Here is a 20551-nt window from a genome sequence, read left to right on the forward strand (position 1 = left end):
AGCCCTCCCCTTCATCCTCCATCATATGTATTATTCGTTTGCTTTGTATAAAGACTGCAGTATGATCACAATCCCACAGACCCATTCACAATTCCACTGCACGTGGCAATTCATTTGGGGGACAAAGAGAGAAGAGAACACACTTTGGCACACCAATCTATCGGTTTGCTTGATTGGATTTTTCGGGGGAGGGGGAGGGCGTTGTCGGATTCGCATGTGCAACAAACCATACACCAAAAGTCAAAATTGCTTTCTCTTTTGGCAACTTGAAGGGAACAAGGCTGTAGCTTAATTAGCCAGATCGTCCACGCATAGTTCTGTTTCAATACAATCCCGCCCATTGTGTCATTCATAATTACTATTCCTAGTCTTTCATCCTTTCTTTGGCGCGCAACATGGCGTTTCTTGTACTTAATACCTCACAAAACCCAATAAGGTGATATAGACACTCATAGATTTCAGTCGTTTCTCCCCCAGCTGACCTTGGCAAATGCACATGAGAAATGTTACACTGCACCTCCCCACTGCTCATTTGCATACAACACACACACATACATATATACACGTACAACACAACCAAAAACGATCACCTAACCCGCTATCCAGGGTTCCTACATGTTGTGGTCCTCCTTGTCTGTTCCAGGTGCCTTCACAACGATGAATGCAGGTTACCCTTATCAATGATTTTCAACATAAAGAAACCACATTTACAATGACCCATCCATTTTACGCATCATGAGTGTTTGCTTGTAGAGATAATAAACATGCCATATTGAATGAAAAGACGCGAGGATACTAATGACTACCAACATCGATACGAGGGATTCATGGTTGTTATCGTTTTGGATTACATAGCAACGCCATAGCAACATGTAACCAAGGAACTCGTTTATTGAATGTGCGTGTATGTGTATGCGTATATATTATATATAGGTATTCTTGATGATAGATAGTGGAGATCTCGTGGCCCAAAAGGATCCTTTCGGTAGTGGAACCGGTTTAGGTGGTCCATAGGCAGTCGGGGAATTAGTGTCTCTCCTTTTCTAGCTTCTTCTTCCCACACAAGAACACTATCCTGCTTAAGCAGCAGCCTATCAACACTCAACTTTTTTAAGCATCTCTTTCATTGACACACAAATGGCACCTCGAGGTCGAATACAAAACGACTCCAACGAAGCAAAGCGGTGGTTGGTGGTTGGTGCCTTCCAGGCTGGAGCTTCTGAAAGAACAGTGGCACGTATCTCAGGTCTCTCATCGACAGCTGTGAGGCAAATCTACCTTAACTACCGTCAAACCGGCATCCCCTCATTACCCAAGCATTTGTCACGCAAAGGTAGCAACCATTGTTGTCTATTGCTCATTGAGCTCATCCGCTAACATGCGTCATTCCAGTGAGAGAAAAGCTTGTGGTTGAATACGACGAAGAAGGAAATCTCTTGGACGATAGTAGCGATGATGAACAAGAAACAAACGAGGTATGTATCATCCACTTGTCGATGATGGCGTTGCGTTCGTGAGTGGTGGTGCGGCATAATTGAATGCGTGCTTAATAAACGCTATTTGAACATCCAGGTCCCGAAACCCAGCACAAGCAAGATTGCCCGTCTCCCCTCCACCAAGGACGTCATTGCCTATGTGGTCGATCAAGTACATCAATCACCTGTAGTTGAAAACACCAATGATAGGGTAAAAAGATATCTTTTGAGTGGCATGTTTTGTGTGAGATCTCTTACAAGGAATATAGATCCATGAACGATCCCCGTCAACATCCATTGAAGACCCTGGAACACCCTCCCTTGTTGCTTCTTCACCATCATCATCAACAAGTGGACATTGGCGACCACTCACACCGCCAAGGGATTCTAGTAGCGACGAGAAATCACCTGCATTGAAGCAACATGAATCTTTCTTACCCCCATCACCTCCTCTCCATGCGACAACAGCGATCAACAATAAGCAAGTCATCACCAAGTCAAAATTACCACCTGTACGCAAATACAACCAAACCATCCGTGGATACGAGCGATGGACCCATGACGACGATAAGATTTTGATGGAGTATATTCTCAAAAGAATGCGAGGAGACAACTGGTACGCCCTTTCAGCCAAGTTTGGTGGTCGCCATTCATCCTCTTGTTGCAAACAACGTTGGGAATATCTTCAAAAGCGACTCTTGAAAAACCTCACAAAGACCAACACCACCACCACCACCACCAACAACAACATTGATCGCATGGAAGAGTAATGCCAATCTATTTGTCGATTTAGCCAGATTTACTCTCTCTCTCTTTCTCTTTCACATCACATTATTGCTTTGACCACAACAACATACCACCACCACAACCATCATCCTCTTCTTCCAACATCCACTCTACTACCTCTTTGATCCGCCATATGATCCATCGTGATGAATTTTCTCTTTCTCCTTTCTCTCTCCCTCTTACTTCCCGTATAGTTACGCCCCCCTCCCACCATTTTCCTTTTTGTCTTTTCTCTCAAATAGCATTATGTTTCTTGTCAAATAGGAAATTGCGTCTACTTCTTTTTTATTGTGAAAAATGTGTATGAGCTGCCGTCTACTTGAGCGACATAGATACTACTATGGTCCACTATATTGTAGCATCGAGTAACACAACAATGACCCGAGTCAATTCATGCGCGTGACCTACCGAGTGAGATCAATAGCCTGATGCCCTCTTATGGGTAAGAAGAAATGCACGTTGCATTATTGAGATATAGTTTGCTCACGTGATGCTTACATACCAACCCTCTTAAAGGATACAGTGGATGCTCTTATTAGCTAAGGTAAGGCTTCAGCTGATGGACGTTTGATCGATCTATGTACATGTTACGATGAAAAAGAACAAAAGCCAAAGTGAATGAGGGGGGTCAATGACAACTTTCAACTCGTCGATCTAACAAGGTTGTTGCATCTCATATCTGTAGCATGGTCAAGGCAACATCGTCATAGTGTGTAGTATGATCCATTTTGAAGATGCTCAATAAATAAGGTTGGATGTAGCATTTTTTAATTTCCTATTAAGCCATTGTTTAATTCAAGCACAAAGAGTGGATGATACATCACCATCCTATCACTCCATAATACATCATCATGTTCGATGATGATCGTCACAAGTTGTTTGCCAGATTCGTAAAAGGAGGAGGAGGAGGATGAGGGGGAGGATGTGCACGCACTGATGACGGCTGATCAGATGGTTGCTATTGTTTCATTCCAAATAAGGATATGACAAAACATGGTGATGATGATGGTAAATGATTCCATTGTGGTCGATGTTGTAAAGCATTGAAATAAGACAAGATACAATAGAACGGGATCATGATAAGGGTACAATGATGAGAGGAAAAGAGAGACTCCTATTGTTGTTAATATGGAAACTATCACCACGGTCATGAAAATCTGGTTGCGGGGGACAACGAGCGTGCGACTTTATCTCTCTTTATCTCTCTACAAAACACACCAAAGGGAAAAACAGGCAACGCCCAAGCCGGCTACATGCACCATGAATCCGACAGCTCCACATCCCCCTAGGCCCTTGAATGATTATGACAGCGGAAGCGACTATTCAGATGCGGAGTCGATCCGATCCGATGACGAGGAGGACCTCGAAGATTACAAAAAGGGCGGCTACCATCCAGTGTCGATTGGCGATCGGTTTAGCAATGATCGGTACATTGTGGTGCGTAAGCTCGGCTGGGGACATTTCTCAACAGTGTGGTTAGCTTATGATACAGTGTAAGTGAGGATGATGATGGTGGTTGATACCAAGCAGGGATTGACGTCTATGTATATACATACCTCTCTAGTGCCGAGCGACATGTTGCACTCAAGATTGTCAAGTCAGCTGAGCATTTTACAGAGAGTGCATTGGAAGAGATCAAGTTATTGGAAGCTGTCAAGGTGTCGAATCCGAATGCAGTTGGATGGCAACATGTCGCACAGCTGTTGGATCATTTCTGGCACACGGGCCCAAATGGGAAACATGTTTGCATGACATTTGAAGTTCTTGGTGAAAGCTTGCTCTCCCTCATCAAACGCTATCGATACAAGGGCATCCCACCATCCATTGTCAAACGTATCACCAAGCAAGTTCTTCTTGGCCTCGATTATTTACATCGTGAATGCAACATCGTCCACACAGACATCAAACCTGAGAATGTATTGGTTTGGATACCGGATGTTGAGTCCTATCTGAAAAAGGAAACAGCAGAGATTCTTTCACAGCACATCAACAAACAACCATCCAACACAACAACAACATCATCAGCACATCAGGAACCATTACTCAAAGGCATCGACACCACCGGCATGAGCAAATCTCGCAAGAAAAGGTTAAAGAAAAAGATCAAGCAAAAGGCTGCAAAGGAGGCTCAAACAGCACAAAATGAAGGGAATGGTGTCACGTAAGTATATGCGTGCTTGGGATGTAGCAAATAAGCTCATGATTGATTCACATTTGTTGTATCAGCTTAGAAAGCAAAATGGGTTCAATGGCGATTCATCATGATAACGACAACAACAACAACAACAATGATACACCTATCATCCGATCAGCAGTACTGGATTTTGCAGCCATCATCCCCGATAATGGTGACCCAAGTCGAGTATTTGAGGATATCGTCGTCAAGATTGCAGACCTCGGCAATGCCTGTTGGTTGGAAAGCGACAATACACACATTATTCAAACACGACAATATCGTAGTCCAGAAGTCATTGTTGGTGCCAGGTGGAATGATCGGGCCGACATGTGGAGTATGGCGGTGTTGGTAAGTTTGTGTGTGTGCATATGCATAACAACGTGAAGAGGAAAAACAGAAAGGAACTAAGAGTGTCGTTATTAGGTGTTTGAGCTTCTCACAGGCGAGTTTTTATTTGATCCTCGTGCAGGGCTTAAATATGATAAGGATGATGGTAAGGAAGAAGCATATTGGATATAAGGAATTAATAAGCTGACCACGCGAGATGACTTGCAGATCATTTGGCGCAAATTATTGAGTTGATGCTACGTGTACCTCGGAGTCTTACTATGGATGGGGAATTCTCCCGAGAGTTCTTTAACCGCAAAGGGGAATTACGAAGGATCAAAAAGCTGCGCTATCGACGATTAAGAGATGTATTGCATGATCAATTCCAAATGCCACCTGCCGAAGCTGATGGATTAAATGAATTCTTGTCACCCATGCTGGAAGTGGATGTGGCAAAACGGGCGTGCGCTCAGGACATACTTCAGGCAAAATGGTTAGCTGAACAATAAAGTTTACTGCACCAGCTGATGTACACATCGTTCCTTTTTTGGTAACCGTGGCATTTCTCCCGCATGGTCACTTTCCCTCCCCCCACCTCCCGTTGCCGTCGTTAGCTCACACTATGCTGCGCAGGAACTTGTAAAGGATTGACAACCCGCTGCTGTTGCTGTTGCTGCTGTTATTGCTGTTCCTTGTTCCTTTTCTTCTTTCTCTCCTATCTCCTTTTTCCTTTTTTTCTTTTCTTTCTCGCATATACAATTCCACAACGCAATGGGTGCAAACACTTCAAAAGCCAATGACCCTGAAAACCACTCTTCTCATTCCTCCACCCACCACAAAGTCAAGGACCTTGTCGACTTTGGGCCCGTGCTCCCCAATGGATTGTATCCCACGGCTTTACAAGACTATGACCTAAGATGTGTACGCAACTTGATATTGAGTCGTAAGCTTGCTCCCTTTTATAAAGGTATACTACACACAAGGATGGTGTTGGTGGTGATGGTTTATGTATTACGTTTTGGGTCATTCGCGTTGACATAATACTCGTGCTGTTATCTTTAGGGCTGCCAGAGCCTCCGGAAGTGGTTGTACCCACCTTCACACGCCCAACATTACTTGAACCACCTGTTCCCGCTGCATCATCATCCATGTCCACTGTTTCTTCCTCTACACGACGTGCTGAAAGTAATGGTGGAAGACCTCGTAGTGCATCCAGCTCTAGTTGCAACAGCAGCAAAAAACAACAACAACAACAATGTCATCATACAGCAGCCACCAAACCAGTATCCGAAAGGCAGCTAAGACTTGAGCGTATGCGTTTACAAAGAGAAATGCTTTACAACAATGCTATCGAATGTCCGATATGCTTTTTGGTAGGTGATAGTGTGATGGAGGAGGAGTCTAGACGCATTACATACAATGCAAGAAAATGGGTCGACTGACTCTTTGGGTTTAGTATTACCCCGCCAATATCAACTACTCACGGTGCTGTGATCAACCATTGTGCACAGAGTGCTTTGTACAAATCAAACGACCCACAGAAACACCCAATACCCCTGCCACATGTCCCTTTTGTATGCAAGAGAACTTTGGTATCATTTATCATCCCCCAGCTTGGAGCGAAAAGGTAAATAGTGGTAATGGTGATATCATTTCTTGCCAATTTATCTGACTCCGTATAGTCTCGGAACGGTAATAACGAACCGACCACGCTAGTGCAAGAAGGTACACGCCACACCACATCCGGCGTTGCTGCTGCAGAAAGTAGGCCACGTAGAGCTACCCTTAGTCATCGTGATCCAAGCGTTGTCCTTGTTGGTAAGTGATAAAGAACAACCATGATGATGGGTGTTTCTTTTTGGTAATAACGGGCTGTATATTTATACACACACACACACACACACACACGCACATAGATCATGTGAGACCCAATTGGCATAGGACCCAGGCTACGACTTCAACAACAAGCAGCAACAGCCGACGGAGTTCAACTCTTTTACGCACTGTCCCCACTGGTTACAATCATCAACATGGTCCTCGTTCAAATCGATCAGCATCATCAGCTACAGCATCAGAGTATAATCACTTTTTATCGACAATGCGTGGCATGGATATGGATTTGGAGGAATGGATGGTCATGGAAGCTATTCGACGTTCCTTGGCAGAGCAAGAGAACATGACGTCGGTTGCACAAGATGCTGATGACAATGAACCCTTGTATGCTACTGCTAGGAGACTTGGTTATCAACAACAGCAACAACAACAACAAGTGACAGGATCGACCGAGTCATCTTCTACTTCGGACGCGTCATCTGATGAGAATGATCCTACCGTATATATCGATCGTCATGCAGAAAGTGGCCGTGATGATAAGCGGGTAGCTGTGGACCCATCCAATACCAGCGGTAGCAATGGCAACGGTAGCAATGGCAACAGCAACAGTGGTAGCAACGCTGGTGTTGTTTGTTAAATTAGATCATTTTGTACAAAAGCGATGTGTGAATTCTCTCTCTTATGCATATAAATACGACTTTCATACCCAACACAAAAAAAAGATACCCGCGGAAAGGGAAATGATGATCAATAGGGATGTGTGCATGCATGCTGTAGTGTATGGCGGTACAACCATGGGAGCGGGCTTTTCTACTTTTAATGTTCTAGTCTCAGCTGCTGCTTTATGGCGTCTGTTTGACAGCACGTGCCCCGTGTTATCCAATGACATTCTTTCGTCACAATCGGCTGTGTGTACGTGCACCCACAAAAGTGAGTTTGGATCTCGTCTCGTTTTTCTTTTGATCTTTTCTTTCTTCCTTTGTTCCTTTGTTCCTTTTTCTCATCTCGCCCTTTTCATTGATGGCTGACAACAACAACGTCCTTGAATCCACCACAGGCAAAAGAATCGCCCTCCCGGTTCGTGTTGAACCCAAGGTCTTCTTCGCCAACGAGCGTACTTTTTTGTCATGGCTCAACTTTACAGTTGTGCTTGGAGGTCTCGCGATGGGTTTGCTCAACTTTGGTGATCGTATTGGTCGTATGTCAGCTGTCTTATTCACTGTCATTGCTATGGGTGTCATGATGTATGCATTGTATACCTTCCATTGGCGAGCCACCAAAATTCGAAACCGTGAAGCAGCCCCTTACGATGACAGGGTTGGTCCCACCGTGCTTTGCATCTTTTTGCTCGCTGCGATTCTCGTCAACTTTTACCGTAAGTGGGGGTTTTTGAAAGGGCAAAAAGAAGTGATCATGGATACTAATAGATGATGGTATTGATATAGTTCGCATTGGCGAATAAAGATATCCCTCCATTCCCAATTACTGTACTCACTCACTCAACACACACAGCACACGTATTTCACCACCAAACGCTCTACTTGATACGCTCACCAACATCTCCCTCATACACAATTCCCCCAAAAAAAGTCGTCTTTTTCTTTTCTCCCCTTCCAACTTGTATACTTGTTTTGCTCCTTATACATACACACAAAGTTTGTTTCAGCCGTACTTTTTTTTTTTTTACTTGAATGAAACGCTAAACCAAAATTCCTCTATACTCAGCTTTACTATACCGCTCCTGCAACTCGGGCCACTGAACCAAAAATCGATCCACAAAGAGATAAAGCAATTTGCCTGTCAAAGAAAGTGTCTTGACGCGTGCAAAGGATTCCACATAGATGATCTGGATAGGATGGATACCCAATATCTATTGGGGGGAGATAGGCCATGAATGAATGGATGGGATTGATGAGATGCTGCTACCCTCTTTTTTCTTACTTTGGGGATATAAGCTGCCACACAAATGGGTACACAACTGCCAGGACCATTGCACAGAATCTTTTTTGTTTATGTTAACACACACATACATGAAACGTGTCTTTTGTCATAGCTCTCACTTACCAGATCAGGCATTGTTTTGAAAATGATTTGAAATGCCACCAACAAAGCCTTCAACGTCGTCCATGGCACAGAGATCCATCCTTGTCCCACATGACGTGCTCGAGGTATAAAGTAGGACTTACATATAAAAGATAGTAAGTATTACGTATGCCAAGTGACCAAGAAAAGGGAACATTATACCTCATCCGGATGGACCTTTGATGCACTTAATGCATCCGATGATGCTATCACATACGTACGTGGGGTATACCTGGTAGGATCAAGATACTGTGCAAGCTGTAACATTTCGGCTGTATGCCCACCTATGATATAATAGCACGCTTGAGTAGCTTGGATTTTAAAATGAGCTGCAGGAGCTTACCAGAACCGAGAAAGATACACGTCTTGCAAGGCTGCTGCCGCCGAAGACGCGGTGATGAAGTCGATGCGTAATGAGGAGTCCTTCCTGGAATGACGATCCATAGTCGAATGACGAGAGCAATGACTAATCCCGCCACCAATGTCGCCATCCACAGCATAGCTTATAAATCGAGTTGAGTGCTGGTACTGCCGGTTTCGCTGGTCGGCCCCTCCTTATTGGTACTGGGGTTATTTAATGCGGAGGGAAAAAAGATGATGCAACTCACCCAGCTTATAGCGTATATAAAAGGGAGTCCCGTCGATTGAGAGAAGAAACTATACTCTCTCCCTTTTCTCGTATTCTTGTTGCAATGGCTTCTGGACGTACTTTCAAGCTGTAAGTGTACATGTTTATATACTCATATGAGAGGATGGTTGCACATGATGACACCATCATCATCCACATCACCCCAAACGATGCCTCAGCCATGTCACTGATCACCACTAATACCTATTTATACATTCCCATAGTAACACTGGTGCTGAAATCCCATGTCTCGGTTTGGGCACTTGGCAATCCAAGCCCAATGAAGTCTACCAAGCCGTTTTGACCGCTCTCAAGGCAGGGTAAGAAGATGTGTTTTGGAAGCATTGGCATAAAGCTCTTTCCTAATATGACGTGTTTACTTCCCCCTTATTCATGCAGTTACCGCCATATTGACACTGCCTTTGTTTGTAAGTGAACCGATCTATTGCATATAACTTTTTTCCATATTAACAGCCTTGTAGATGGTAATGAGAAGGAAGTGGGTCAAGCTCTTAAGGATAGTGGTGTCCCCCGTAAGGAGATCTTCCTTACCACCAAGCTCTGGAACACCTCCCATCGTCCTGATCTTGTTGCCAAGGCTTTGGAAACCTCGCTTGCCAACTTGCAGACTGATTATCTCGATCTTTACTTGATGCACTGGTAAGTGTGGTTTTGGGATGGGACCATGTCTTGTCCCAATTACCAAGAATTCAATGCCCGAGCGTCCGAGCTGACAAATCAAACCCTGATCGTTTGCATATTAGGCCTGTTGCCTTTGCTGAGTCCCAGGATTTGGCACCCAAGGATGCTGAAGGCAACATTCAATTTGATTCCACCCCCTTCACCGAGACTTATGCCGTAAGTAGTTGATGTGGACATGTCAACATCGATGCTTACAAATACTTTTTGAAGGCCATGGAAAAGTTGGTTGGTGACAAGGTCCGTGCTATCGGTGTTAGCAACTTTAACGTCAAAAAGTTGGAGGAATTGATCAAATCGGCAAAGATTGTTCCCGCTGTCAACCAGGTAACATGTTCTCTACCAGTTGCTTACAAATGCAAAAGAGCTGACATATCATCCCCAATGGCTTAGGTTGAATTGCATCCTTACCTTGCCCAAAAGGAGTTGCTTGAATTCTGTGGCAAGAATGGTATCCATGGTACGTATGCCTCCTTGACATTGAAGATCCATTTATAGGAGGTAACTAATATTGTTTATTAGTTACTGCTTACTCTCCTTTGGGTAGCACCGATTCTCCTTTGATGAAGGATGACCAAGTGGTAAGATCAACACGTTAAAAAAGTGACATCAAATTATTCATCATGAGCTATGTAGGCTGCTATTGCTAAAAAGTACGATGCTTCTCCCGCTCAAGTTCTTCTTGGATGGGGCATTCAACGTGGTACCTCTGTGATCCCCAAGAGTGTCACTGACTCCCGTATCATTTCCAACTTCCAAGATGTGCAATTGTCGGATGAAGATTTCAACAAGCTCAACTCCCTTGTCACTGAATCCAAGCGTCTCATTAACCCCAAGTCTTTCTGGGGTGTTGATGTCTTTGACGATGACCAGTAGAATTAACACTAGAACACAAACACGCATCATTGCAGCATTATTGTTTGTTTGCATAGACAAGCTTAATTTATTATAAACGTGTCAAGTCGATTCTATGTACAGATCCCCTGAAGATATTCACAAATGTCTCTATGATTCCACGTATTGGCTATTGTATGTAGATTATTAATCAATGTGTGCGTGCATGGCAAAGGGTTCTTCCTTTTTTACCTAAGTCATAGCCTGTTCTTCCACGCTTATCCTTCCATGATTTGTCAGCCAACTTGTTTTCCAATAAGAATCTCACAATGGGAGTGTGACCTTCTCGAGCGGCATGTAATAGAGGTGTCCATTGATCCCAGCTATCTGGTGCGTCCCAATAAACATCCTTTGGTAATCGTAGGTGATATATGAATTCGAGCGTATCTAAATGGCCCATCATGGCAGCATAGTGGATCATACTCCGATGAATCGAATCCGTTTGGTTGGGATCAATGTCATATTCAAGCAATAACTTTTTGAGTAATTGGAAGCTGCGTGCTGCTGCTGCATCGATCAATACACCACGTCCTGAATTATCCCGATGATTGAGTATAGGTGTGGTCCATAAAGGATTGCTGAGGAGAAAAGAGGTGATGGCATAGGATGTCTCGGGTGGTGAAAGTGCAGCTGCTAATTGTGCAGGAAGGCGACCTGATTTTGTGCATTTCATTACGGATGATGGCGAGTGTTCAGCAAGATAGATGGCTGTTTCCACGTGACCTATATACACAACATCCTGAATACATAAGCAATATCATCGTTCACTTGTTTTCATTATTACCATTCTGGATTGCAAGGTGCAATGCCGTCCTGCCATCTTTGGTGATGCGATCGAGTTGAGCACCTGCTTGTTCAAGTATCTTGATGATATCCAGATTCCCTTTCAATGCTATTAATGCAACATGTTAATATATAGAGTATCATGAGGGTCTTCAATGGAAACGTTTACCTGCACTCATCAAGGGTGTCCAATCGCCTCGTTTCAATGCATTAACATCCACGCTGTCATGTTTGACAAGATATGCAACACAATCGATCGAATCAATAGCTTCATGCAAGGGCTGGCGTCCTATGTAGACAAGGTTAGTTGCAACCATTGTGGATATCCATCATGCTGTGAACGATACCGTGCTCATTGACAGCCCCGAGATCAGCACCATGGTCGTGCAACACTTGCAACACGTCGACGGCATGAGCACGTGCAGCAAAATGAACCAGTGCATCGCCATGCTGATCCTTCTCGTTGACGTTGACGGTGTGTGATTCCAAAAAAGTTGTCATGGCGTCAGACGATTGTATATGCTTGAGTGCACTTTGGAGAGACGGCATTGGTGGCGGTGGCAGCAGGGTTTGCTGGAGAAAAGGGAGGGTGCGTTGTCGTCGTTCTCGGTAGCTGAACTACTGTCGCCATTTTCGGATCGACGCTTTATCCCTTTCTGTTTCCTTCTCGCTCCTTGCTAATCACGGATATGGAATTCCAAGTCGCATCGTCTTCGCTTCATCCCTTGTTTTGTGTCGAATGCAGTGATCAGGAGGTAATGCAACCGCTAATGCCTTGAGATCGTCCATTGTAACCCTCCATGTCCTTTAGGCTTCGGTATTCTGTGAGCAATGCGACGAAGACTTTTGTGAAGTATGCCACGGTACGACGGATACGACTAGGAACTACTATGACAGCACATGATAGATAACGTGGCCATTCTTCTCTTTATATAGCTATGCTTCATCGCACTGGCAACCGCCGTAAACACACAGCACGCAACCTCAAGGTCGACACACCTCTTAAAGATACTGGAGCAGCTGCTGCTGATGCCATGAGCTTAATTGATACAGAAAAGCCAAAGGCAAGTACTTGGAATATCTTTGTTGTTGTTCATTCATAATAACATGGACCCATTATAGGAGGATGAGAAACAACCAGTGACGCTCGAATTGGATGGTACCATCATTCAAAGTGGTAGTAGTTCAACGTTTGGACAATGGATGGAGAAAAGGTATAATGAAAAGGGTGGTTCATTGTCAATGTCCTATATTCATGTACAATGGCATAGAGCAAAATATGTCCCTCTTCGATTGGATTCGTATGAACGCAACCTGCTACGATTGTAAGTATATCTTTGGAGACAATGGGATGAAGGATTATACTCATGCATATGGAAGATTGGATGCGGCCTTGAACGTTTCCGAATACACAGGTATGAAAGAATGATGACAATGCAGGAGGAGAGAGGAATCGTATTAATGGCGTATATAGATAAGATTGATATCTTGACTTACGCCAACAAGACGAGGAGAATCGTGACACAAATCCGTGATCTATGTGCCATCATCGCAGGTCTTTTGGTGGCCGGCGACTACAAGCTTGGCAATCAATTATTTTCTGAATCCAGCCCAAAGCAAAACGAGCTATTTTATCAGCAAATCTTTGAAGTGGGAAGAAGGTTAGTCTCATATGATTTTATCATTTGGCATATGTTTACTCATCTTTTTTGTTAAAGACACAAGATCATGAATCCAGAAAAGCTGCGATCCAATTATGGCAAGCTCATGTATATGCTCATGGTAAGTGTAGTAACGTGAGAGTGAGCGAGAGAGAGAAAGAGGGCAACCCTTTGACACACATGACGTAGGATTCCACTGCACCTGATGTTGAAGATGCTCTTGGATTCACGTGTGTTGTGCCAATCAAGACCGTTTACGATTTCTTGGAGTCCAAAGACAGCCTCGAACTTTTACATGACGACATGATTGCCCTTGCCACCCGTGAGATCAATCCTGAATTCAAGTCAAGAACCCAAATCAGTGCTGAAGTGGATCGCAAACGACGTGCTGTTCAAGTGTTGAGTGAAAAGTACGCCAATGATCGTATATCGGCAGACGACATTGCACGTTGTGTGGCATCCTTGTCCGACAATCACGCATACTTGAAAGCCAACAGGTAACGTGTGTGAGTGAGGAGGAGAGAAGTCATCATCCAACCACTTACATGCTTCTCCATCAACAACAAGGGATCCTTGCGAGAAGATGATAAAGTACCTCACAAAGTACTTTAATCGTGACAAGACTGAAAGCGGCTATTCACTTGCCATCATTGCTGGACGACATGGTCATCGACTTACTCACACGCACAAGACCCAATACGAATACGTTTACCAATCACTATCTCTGTGGCGGGAAATTGTGCATGAAATGTTTATGCTTTGGAGTTTATCCGATGAAGATCTCTTATCCTCGAGCCCATATCGGCTGACCAACACGGGTCAAGGCCTGCAACGTATACAACCATGCCGCAACATTGGAATGGCGATGCATAAGATCCTTAGCCGAACGCAAAAAAAGAGTGGTTCATGGGTTGGCAGCAGCGCTGTACATCTTGGTGATAGAGATGTTCCCAATGCATTCATGTTTATTGACAAGGTAAACCAATAAGACAAAGGGAAATTTGATTGCCCCATATGACTGATCGCCTGCTGTTGTTGTTGTTGATAGTACAATCAAGTATCCAGAATTCTCACACCTATCGTCAACACACTCGATCGGATAGATCAGATTGCAGAAGATCCAGCAATAGCAGCGTATATCAATGAGCAGTATGGAAGCGTCGAGAATTGCCGAAAGGACATTTGCTGTAAGTTACATTGGGGGTCTATGTGTGCTTACAAAGTATTCATTGGGGGTATTTGCAGTCGACTTTTTCACGTATGGCTTTGATGGATCTGGTGCCGACAATTACTTTGATGCTGGTAGCTGCATCGATGGACGATTGACGTCTGCATGGAATTGTGAGTAGTAAATCTTTTTGCCACCATGGTTCTCGATCACTAACTCTTACATACAACTGCAGGGTGTTCGCAAATAGAGAAGAAACGGTTCTTTCCGATTTTCCTCCTTACAGTAAGTTGATGTCGTCGTTGTCGATGGAAGCGGCTATCATGCATGTATACTGATCCTGTTTTCAAGGGCTTTATTGGATTTGATGGTGGCGAATGGAATTAGACAGCTTGGATAGAATGATCAAATAATATAAAACAACGTGCTTTGCAGCAAATCGTGCTTGCTTTCCTTTTATCTCACTGTAACTTTTGACAAGTTTGCAGGTTGGATTTGTTAATGAGATGACAAACCTTAATGGGCACACAAATGGTGTGCGTGTCGGGCGCAGGAAAGTTTACGTTATACAAGTTAAAAGGCACACACACACACGCACATACACGCACACATGCATCATACGAGCAATGTCAACATGCATGCATCTTCTAGCGTTTACTGATGTCGATTGCGCTCATCGATACGCAACCTATAAAATAGTGCTGATATCTCGGACAAAGTTCCCGAGAGGACATTTTTATTAGCACATCCCACTCCACTGGTTTCCTCATTTGCAAGTGACACGAGGGAATGATCCACGTATACTTGCACAATTTTAATGCGATGGATTCAAGAGCAAGTCTAGGTTCTCCCTTATTCTGACAGAATACTACATACAAGATGTTTCCCAAAATAGAACATAGTGAGCACAGAGCTGACGCATGTTTTCACAAAGTTGATAAAGGTCCAAACAGAAAGAGAAGATCAGGCTAGCTTGGTTTAGCACAAGCAAGCTCAACACAGACCAAGAGTACAACCACTCTCCTTTATCCAATATTGGGTTTTTTGTTGAACCTGCTCGAGCACTAGACCAATGAAACGGGCCCACACGTTTTACACAAGGGCATTACTGCTCACACACTCACATTCACACATGCGCGCACACACAACATATCATCATCATTATCATCATCATCTTCCCTTTCCCCTTTTTCGAACCATCTTGCAGTTAAAGACAACGCGAGCATGAATCTGTGCCTGCATACTGTATTTTGTATTTGTTATTCAGCGATTGTCATATAAGAAACATTTACTCTGTCAATCTTTTTCTCTTACCTTTTTTTCTTTACTTTTTCCCCTTACTTGACTATTATTCAATAGAGCGATCCTAAAATATTCCTTTGTCTTCTGACATTTCCACACACGTCTTTTTCTCCCTTCATTTACATATTCAACCTTCAAGGTAAATTGGTGCATGATTGCCTTTTCTTTTTACATACAGCTGGATAGATGATGTGTGATCACTTATACAGAAAAACTTGGCTGGAATGATCTTGGCGCATCAAACGGGTTATAGTCCTTGCTCACCGCAAGAAACCGCGGTCTCCAACGAAATGTAAATACATAGTGTGTTGATTCAAAAAAAAAGTGATCCGTGCATCTGACTCGTTTTTAGTAATTCAGGATCCATGGCATTTCACAACTACAACAACAACAACAATCAAGTGGCACCACCATCGTCATCCATGGTTATGGACACATCTTCTGTTGCGGCATCAACAACACCCATGATGTATAACAGCTACCAACAACCACGCCAACGTACTGCATCATCAGGTGGTTTCCCCACAGGTATCCCAACGATGTACAATCCCACCAACTCGGTTTACTATTATGACGATGTGGTGCCTGCTATGCCTTTGCACCACCATCAGCACCAACAACCTGCCTTTTTCAGCGAGGAACAACGATCGTAAGTGATATCCTGTGTACCCAATGATCGACGCTCACACGTTTACTCTCATCATCAGACACCACCAGCACTCTTCAACCTCGTCACTCATGTTCCAAGCCATCCTTCAAGGTGAGCACGTGTCATTCAATGTTTGTTTTCTTTTCTTACATGTGGCATTCTTTAGCACCAACAGCTATTAGCCAAAAGACTGAAGACCTCGCCACAACCTACCTTAACCGAGGACAGTGGTACGTGATCGAATTAAGGGATACAAGGCAACAACAACAACAAGGCACCACCGTCACCAGCACAGTGGCTATCATGTTTCACGAGCCATCGCATCGTCGTGTGGCTGACAACTATTGGAAATTTTGGCTCACGCAACAAAAGGAACCCCATCAGGCACGAGCCATCGACCTTGGTATGTAATCCAAACACATACATCGCCATATAGACACCTTTCATGACTTTTATTTGTAGACGACGTGAAATCAATGGGTATCAGCAATGTACAATATCCAGCGTTTGACCGTATCACGTTTGATTGGCAAGGCAGTGCAAGGATTTATGTTTGCTTCAATTGCTTATCCACGGATTTCTCAAGAATCAAAGGAGTCAAGGGTATCCCATTACGAGTATCGCTACAAAATTACACGGCAAAGTATCAGCATTATGAACGTTCTCTTTGCAAAATCAAACTTTTTCGTGACAAGGTATGTTTGTATACTTACTCCTTTGAAATGATATTTGTTAATGAAGACACACACACCTTAGGGAGCTGAACGCAAGAGTAAAGATGACGCAAAGCAAATGGGAAAGCAAATTGAGCGAATGCCTGGAAGCCACATCATGTACAATCAGCCCATGCCCTACAGCCCATTTACAATGGACGCCATGCCGCATATAAACGAACCTCCTGCTATGTTGCCACAGCAACGATTCCATGAACACCCCGCAGCAGCAGCCGATACGGCCTTGATGGCATTTCAAAGGCACAGCCGTACAATGACAGCACCGCCTACTACTACCATGCATCCCCACCATCCATACCAACATCACGTGGATCCACCCATGTCTGCATCATCTGTATCGCCATCCACTTCTCCACCAGCAATGTTGCTTGAAAAGAGTTGGCCTGACTTGGCGCATGACTTTTTGTCCTACCAAGCTGTGGCACCTCCACCTCCTCCACCACCCCATCCTTCATCACCATCCACATTAACAACATCGACACCATCCACTGCTGCAGCAGATGTTCATTCATCATCATTGTATCCACTCACAACAACAACGCCTCAAAAATGTGCTAGTCCTCCTACTTTTATGAATGATACAAAGCGACAACAACAACAACAGCCAGGTACATTCAAATCTCTCTTTGATTGTTGGTATCCATGCAACCCCACTCATTCACGATCGTTTTAGTGCGCACGCTCTATGTTCAAGTATCCAAAGATGCTTCATTTAAGGCCGTTGAATTGCAAGAAATGACTGCACAGGAACTTACTCTCAGGCTATGCAAAGCCATGTCATTGTGTACTGATTCGGTTTCCGAAGTCGTATGGCGACGTAAAGAAGGCAATCAATTATTGGTGCTTGTGGATGATGCAGTGGTCAACTATCAATTCTACGACAATCTGAAGCTGTTTGCTGGATATCAGCTCAAATCAGATGGCACAGCACGCATCATCCTTGATTATTAACATCATCATTACATATCACCCCTGGACATTTTGTATGCTTTTCTTTCTCTCTTTCTCTATCTCTTTTCTTTATGCATTTGAATTTCCATTTCCCTCGTTTTATTTCCTTGTGTGCAAGTTTCCCCCTTTTCATATACTACGCTGTGGCAACAACCTTTGTATGTATGCATGAGTAAATTGTCGATGTATATACGTATGACTTTATAAAATTTTCGTCTCCAATGGTCCGCTGTCATTTCCTTGCTGTCCCATGACACGTACACATTACTTCCACGTTTGTTCATCGTGGGGAATGCCTAGTGTTTGTGTAGTAAGCTTGCATGTGAATCCCCACACAAACCATATAGACAATGAAAGAGTTATAAAAGGGGGGCAAGTGGTATGGGAGCCATTCTTTGTTATACACAACAACAATGGCATCCAAATCATCTGCTACAAGCTATGCTGGTGGCGTCGCACTGGCAGCACTGGGTACTCTGGCAGCTATTTACCACGATCGGGCCGTGTTTGATGCACGACGACAAGACATTGTCACACAACCAGGATGGCCTCTTGTGGGTAATTTGCCCATTATCCTCCAGTGGAAGGATATGATCCACGAATTCCTTGTAGAGGCATTCACGTTTTTGAATGAGCCAAACATGTATGTTCTCTTTGTCAGCCAAGTACATAGCATGGCATGCAAACAATGACCCATTTTACTAGCACCGTATCGGCACTTGGTATTCCTCGAATCGTGGGGACCGTTGATCCACGCAACGTTGAACATGTTCTCAAGAGTATGTATACTATGGATCACCAATAACACGTTTATACTTATGCAATCTAGACAACTTTGAAAACTACGTCAAGGGACCTATTTTTCGAGACGCCATGAACGACTTGTTTGGTCATGGTATCTTCAATGCTAACGGAGAAGATTGGCGTTACCAACGTAAAACAGCGAGCCATATCTTTCAAGTGAAGAACTTTCGAGACCATTTCACAAAGTAATGAATCATTGTGTACCATGCATCCAGCTACTCTACTTATTTACTTTACATGTAGGGTGTTTGTACAAGAGATTGAGTATATGAATGAGCACATTTGGGACAAGGCTGCTGGCGAGAACCAAGTGATGGATTTCCACGATATCATGTTCAAGTTTACACTCGACTCTTTTATCCTGTAAGTCTCATCATTGGGGATCATGACCTTTATTGATAAATGACATTTAGGCTTGGTTTTGGTGTGAATCTAAATGCCCTTGATTCCAAAGAGAAATTGCCATTTGCGTATTCCTTTGATGAAGCTCAAAAGAGTACATTTCTTCGTTTCCTCAATCCATTATGGCCCATGACAGAGCGTATTCAAAAGCTGCTAACACCATGGCGTGCGGGTATGCGCAATCATTTGCACACCGTCGACCAATTTGCGCGTGAAGTGATTGAACAACGACGACAAGAAATGGAAACAGCGGATCATGTTGATCGACAAGATTTACTTTCACGCTTTATGCATGCCTCCAACGCTGATGGCGAGCCTTTAAGCACCGACGAGCTGCGTGACATTGTGCTCAACTTTGTCATTGCCGGGAGAGATACAACAGCACAGGCGTTGTCGTGGACATTTTACATGTTGATGTGCCATCCTCGTGTCGAGAGGAAGTTGTATCAAGAAATCTTGGATCATATCGATGATTCTCAATTGCATGATCCACCTGCTTTATACGAAGCGATCAAAGATATGAAATATGCGCACGCAGTGTACGTACAATGATTACCATGGCTACGATCATGTAGCTCACGTGAATGGATGTATAGGTTTTACGAGGTGCTACGTTTGTACCCTTCAGTGCCTGTGAATGAAAAGTATGCACTTGATGACGACATTTGGCCCGATGGCACCCATATTCGAAAAGGCGATTATATTCTATGGGCACCCTATGCTCAAGGTCGTAGTGCCAATGTGTGGGGTCCCGATGCAAAGGAATTCAAACCAGAGCGATGGTTCACTGAAACCGGTGACTTGAAGCGTGAGTCGCAAGGTCAATGGCCAGCTTTTCACGCAGGCCCCCGCACTTGCTTAGGTAACAACTTTTTTTTTTTTTTGCTTTCCCCTAACCCATCCCTTTTTGCATGATCTTCCTGAAAATTCTATATGTGCTAGTGGATCTGTTTTACTCACACCTTGTCAATACTAGGGCAACATCTTGCAACGCTCGAGGCATTGGTGGCCATTGTCTTTTTGATCAAACGATACAAGTTTAGCTTAGCATCAGGCCAAGATATCACTTATCAAATCTCTCTTACATTACCCATGAAGAATGGTATGAAGGTAGTTGTCGAGAAGCGACATCAATAAACTCCCCATATGTAGTAGTATGTATGTATGCTTACAAGCGATGTGTATGTGTGCGTGAGT

General features: G+C 43.8%; 10 protein-coding genes across 10 annotated transcripts; 8 read left to right on the plus strand and 2 right to left on the minus strand.

Annotated features, from left to right (window-relative positions):
* Positions 1-1137: 1137 nt before the first annotated feature.
* O0I10_004503 (uncharacterized protein) lies at positions 1138-2245 on the plus strand (the record flags this gene model as incomplete). Its single annotated transcript, XM_058484562.1, has 4 exons — positions 1138-1333; positions 1393-1475; positions 1573-1686; positions 1745-2245. The coding sequence occupies 4 exons, from the start codon at positions 1138-1140 to the stop codon at positions 2243-2245; spliced, it is 894 nt and encodes a 297-aa protein (XP_058344823.1).
* A 1276-nt stretch (positions 2246-3521) lies between these two features.
* On the plus strand, positions 3522-5273 carry O0I10_004504 (uncharacterized protein; the record flags this gene model as incomplete). The annotated part of the gene is made up of 5 exons (XM_058484563.1): positions 3522-3754; positions 3826-4422; positions 4488-4785; positions 4861-4930; positions 4993-5273. 5 exons carry the CDS (start codon positions 3522-3524, stop codon positions 5271-5273), a joined length of 1479 nt encoding a protein of 492 aa, XP_058344824.1.
* Positions 5274-5535: 262 nt separating this feature from the next.
* On the plus strand, positions 5536-7234 carry O0I10_004505 (uncharacterized protein; the record flags this gene model as incomplete). The annotated part of the gene is made up of 5 exons (XM_058484564.1): positions 5536-5731; positions 5827-6137; positions 6221-6391; positions 6447-6582; positions 6681-7234. 5 exons carry the CDS (start codon positions 5536-5538, stop codon positions 7232-7234), a joined length of 1368 nt encoding a protein of 455 aa, XP_058344825.1.
* Positions 7235-7617: 383 nt separating this feature from the next.
* O0I10_004506 (vacuolar transporter chaperone 1) lies at positions 7618-8059 on the plus strand (the record flags this gene model as incomplete). Its single annotated transcript, XM_058484565.1, has 2 exons — positions 7618-7972; positions 8043-8059. 2 exons carry the CDS (start codon positions 7618-7620, stop codon positions 8057-8059), a joined length of 372 nt encoding a protein of 123 aa, XP_058344826.1.
* Positions 8060-8296: 237 nt separating this feature from the next.
* O0I10_004507 (uncharacterized protein) lies at positions 8297-9179 on the minus strand (the record flags this gene model as incomplete). Its single annotated transcript, XM_058484566.1, has 5 exons — positions 8297-8467; positions 8539-8598; positions 8662-8778; positions 8842-8963; positions 9023-9179. 5 exons carry the CDS (start codon positions 9177-9179, stop codon positions 8297-8299), a joined length of 627 nt encoding a protein of 208 aa, XP_058344827.1.
* Positions 9180-9371: 192 nt separating this feature from the next.
* Positions 9372-10882, plus strand: O0I10_004508 (uncharacterized protein; the record flags this gene model as incomplete). The annotated part of the gene is made up of 9 exons (XM_058484567.1): positions 9372-9397; positions 9532-9627; positions 9707-9735; positions 9790-9967; positions 10072-10165; positions 10220-10333; positions 10400-10466; positions 10529-10587; positions 10643-10882. The coding sequence occupies 9 exons, from the start codon at positions 9372-9374 to the stop codon at positions 10880-10882; spliced, it is 903 nt and encodes a 300-aa protein (XP_058344828.1).
* A 92-nt stretch (positions 10883-10974) lies between these two features.
* On the minus strand, positions 10975-12232 carry O0I10_004509 (uncharacterized protein; the record flags this gene model as incomplete). The annotated part of the gene is made up of 5 exons (XM_058484568.1): positions 10975-11030; positions 11093-11623; positions 11685-11792; positions 11853-11972; positions 12031-12232. 5 exons carry the CDS (start codon positions 12230-12232, stop codon positions 10975-10977), a joined length of 1017 nt encoding a protein of 338 aa, XP_058344829.1.
* A 140-nt stretch (positions 12233-12372) lies between these two features.
* O0I10_004510 (uncharacterized protein) lies at positions 12373-14899 on the plus strand (the record flags this gene model as incomplete). The annotated part of the gene is made up of 14 exons (XM_058484569.1): positions 12373-12438; positions 12495-12546; positions 12620-12747; positions 12806-12897; positions 12955-13008; positions 13064-13098; positions 13158-13344; positions 13402-13465; positions 13534-13841; positions 13912-14320; positions 14393-14531; positions 14590-14685; positions 14748-14797; positions 14864-14899. The coding sequence occupies 14 exons, from the start codon at positions 12373-12375 to the stop codon at positions 14897-14899; spliced, it is 1716 nt and encodes a 571-aa protein (XP_058344830.1).
* A 1139-nt stretch (positions 14900-16038) lies between these two features.
* O0I10_004511 (uncharacterized protein) lies at positions 16039-18148 on the plus strand (the record flags this gene model as incomplete). The annotated part of the gene is made up of 7 exons (XM_058484570.1): positions 16039-16106; positions 16167-16463; positions 16522-16574; positions 16630-16866; positions 16926-17158; positions 17220-17805; positions 17871-18148. The coding sequence occupies 7 exons, from the start codon at positions 16039-16041 to the stop codon at positions 18146-18148; spliced, it is 1752 nt and encodes a 583-aa protein (XP_058344831.1).
* Positions 18149-18561: 413 nt separating this feature from the next.
* Positions 18562-20491, plus strand: O0I10_004512 (uncharacterized protein; the record flags this gene model as incomplete). Its single annotated transcript, XM_058484571.1, has 7 exons — positions 18562-18791; positions 18854-18927; positions 18978-19137; positions 19196-19315; positions 19366-19893; positions 19951-20216; positions 20331-20491. 7 exons carry the CDS (start codon positions 18562-18564, stop codon positions 20489-20491), a joined length of 1539 nt encoding a protein of 512 aa, XP_058344832.1.
* Positions 20492-20551: the final 60 nt, after the last annotated feature.

The sequence above is a fragment of the Lichtheimia ornata genome, assembly GCF_029851405.1.
Source record: "Lichtheimia ornata isolate CBS 291.66 chromosome Unknown scaffold00016, whole genome shotgun sequence".
NCBI lineage: Eukaryota > Fungi > Mucoromycota > Mucoromycetes > Mucorales > Lichtheimiaceae > Lichtheimia > Lichtheimia ornata.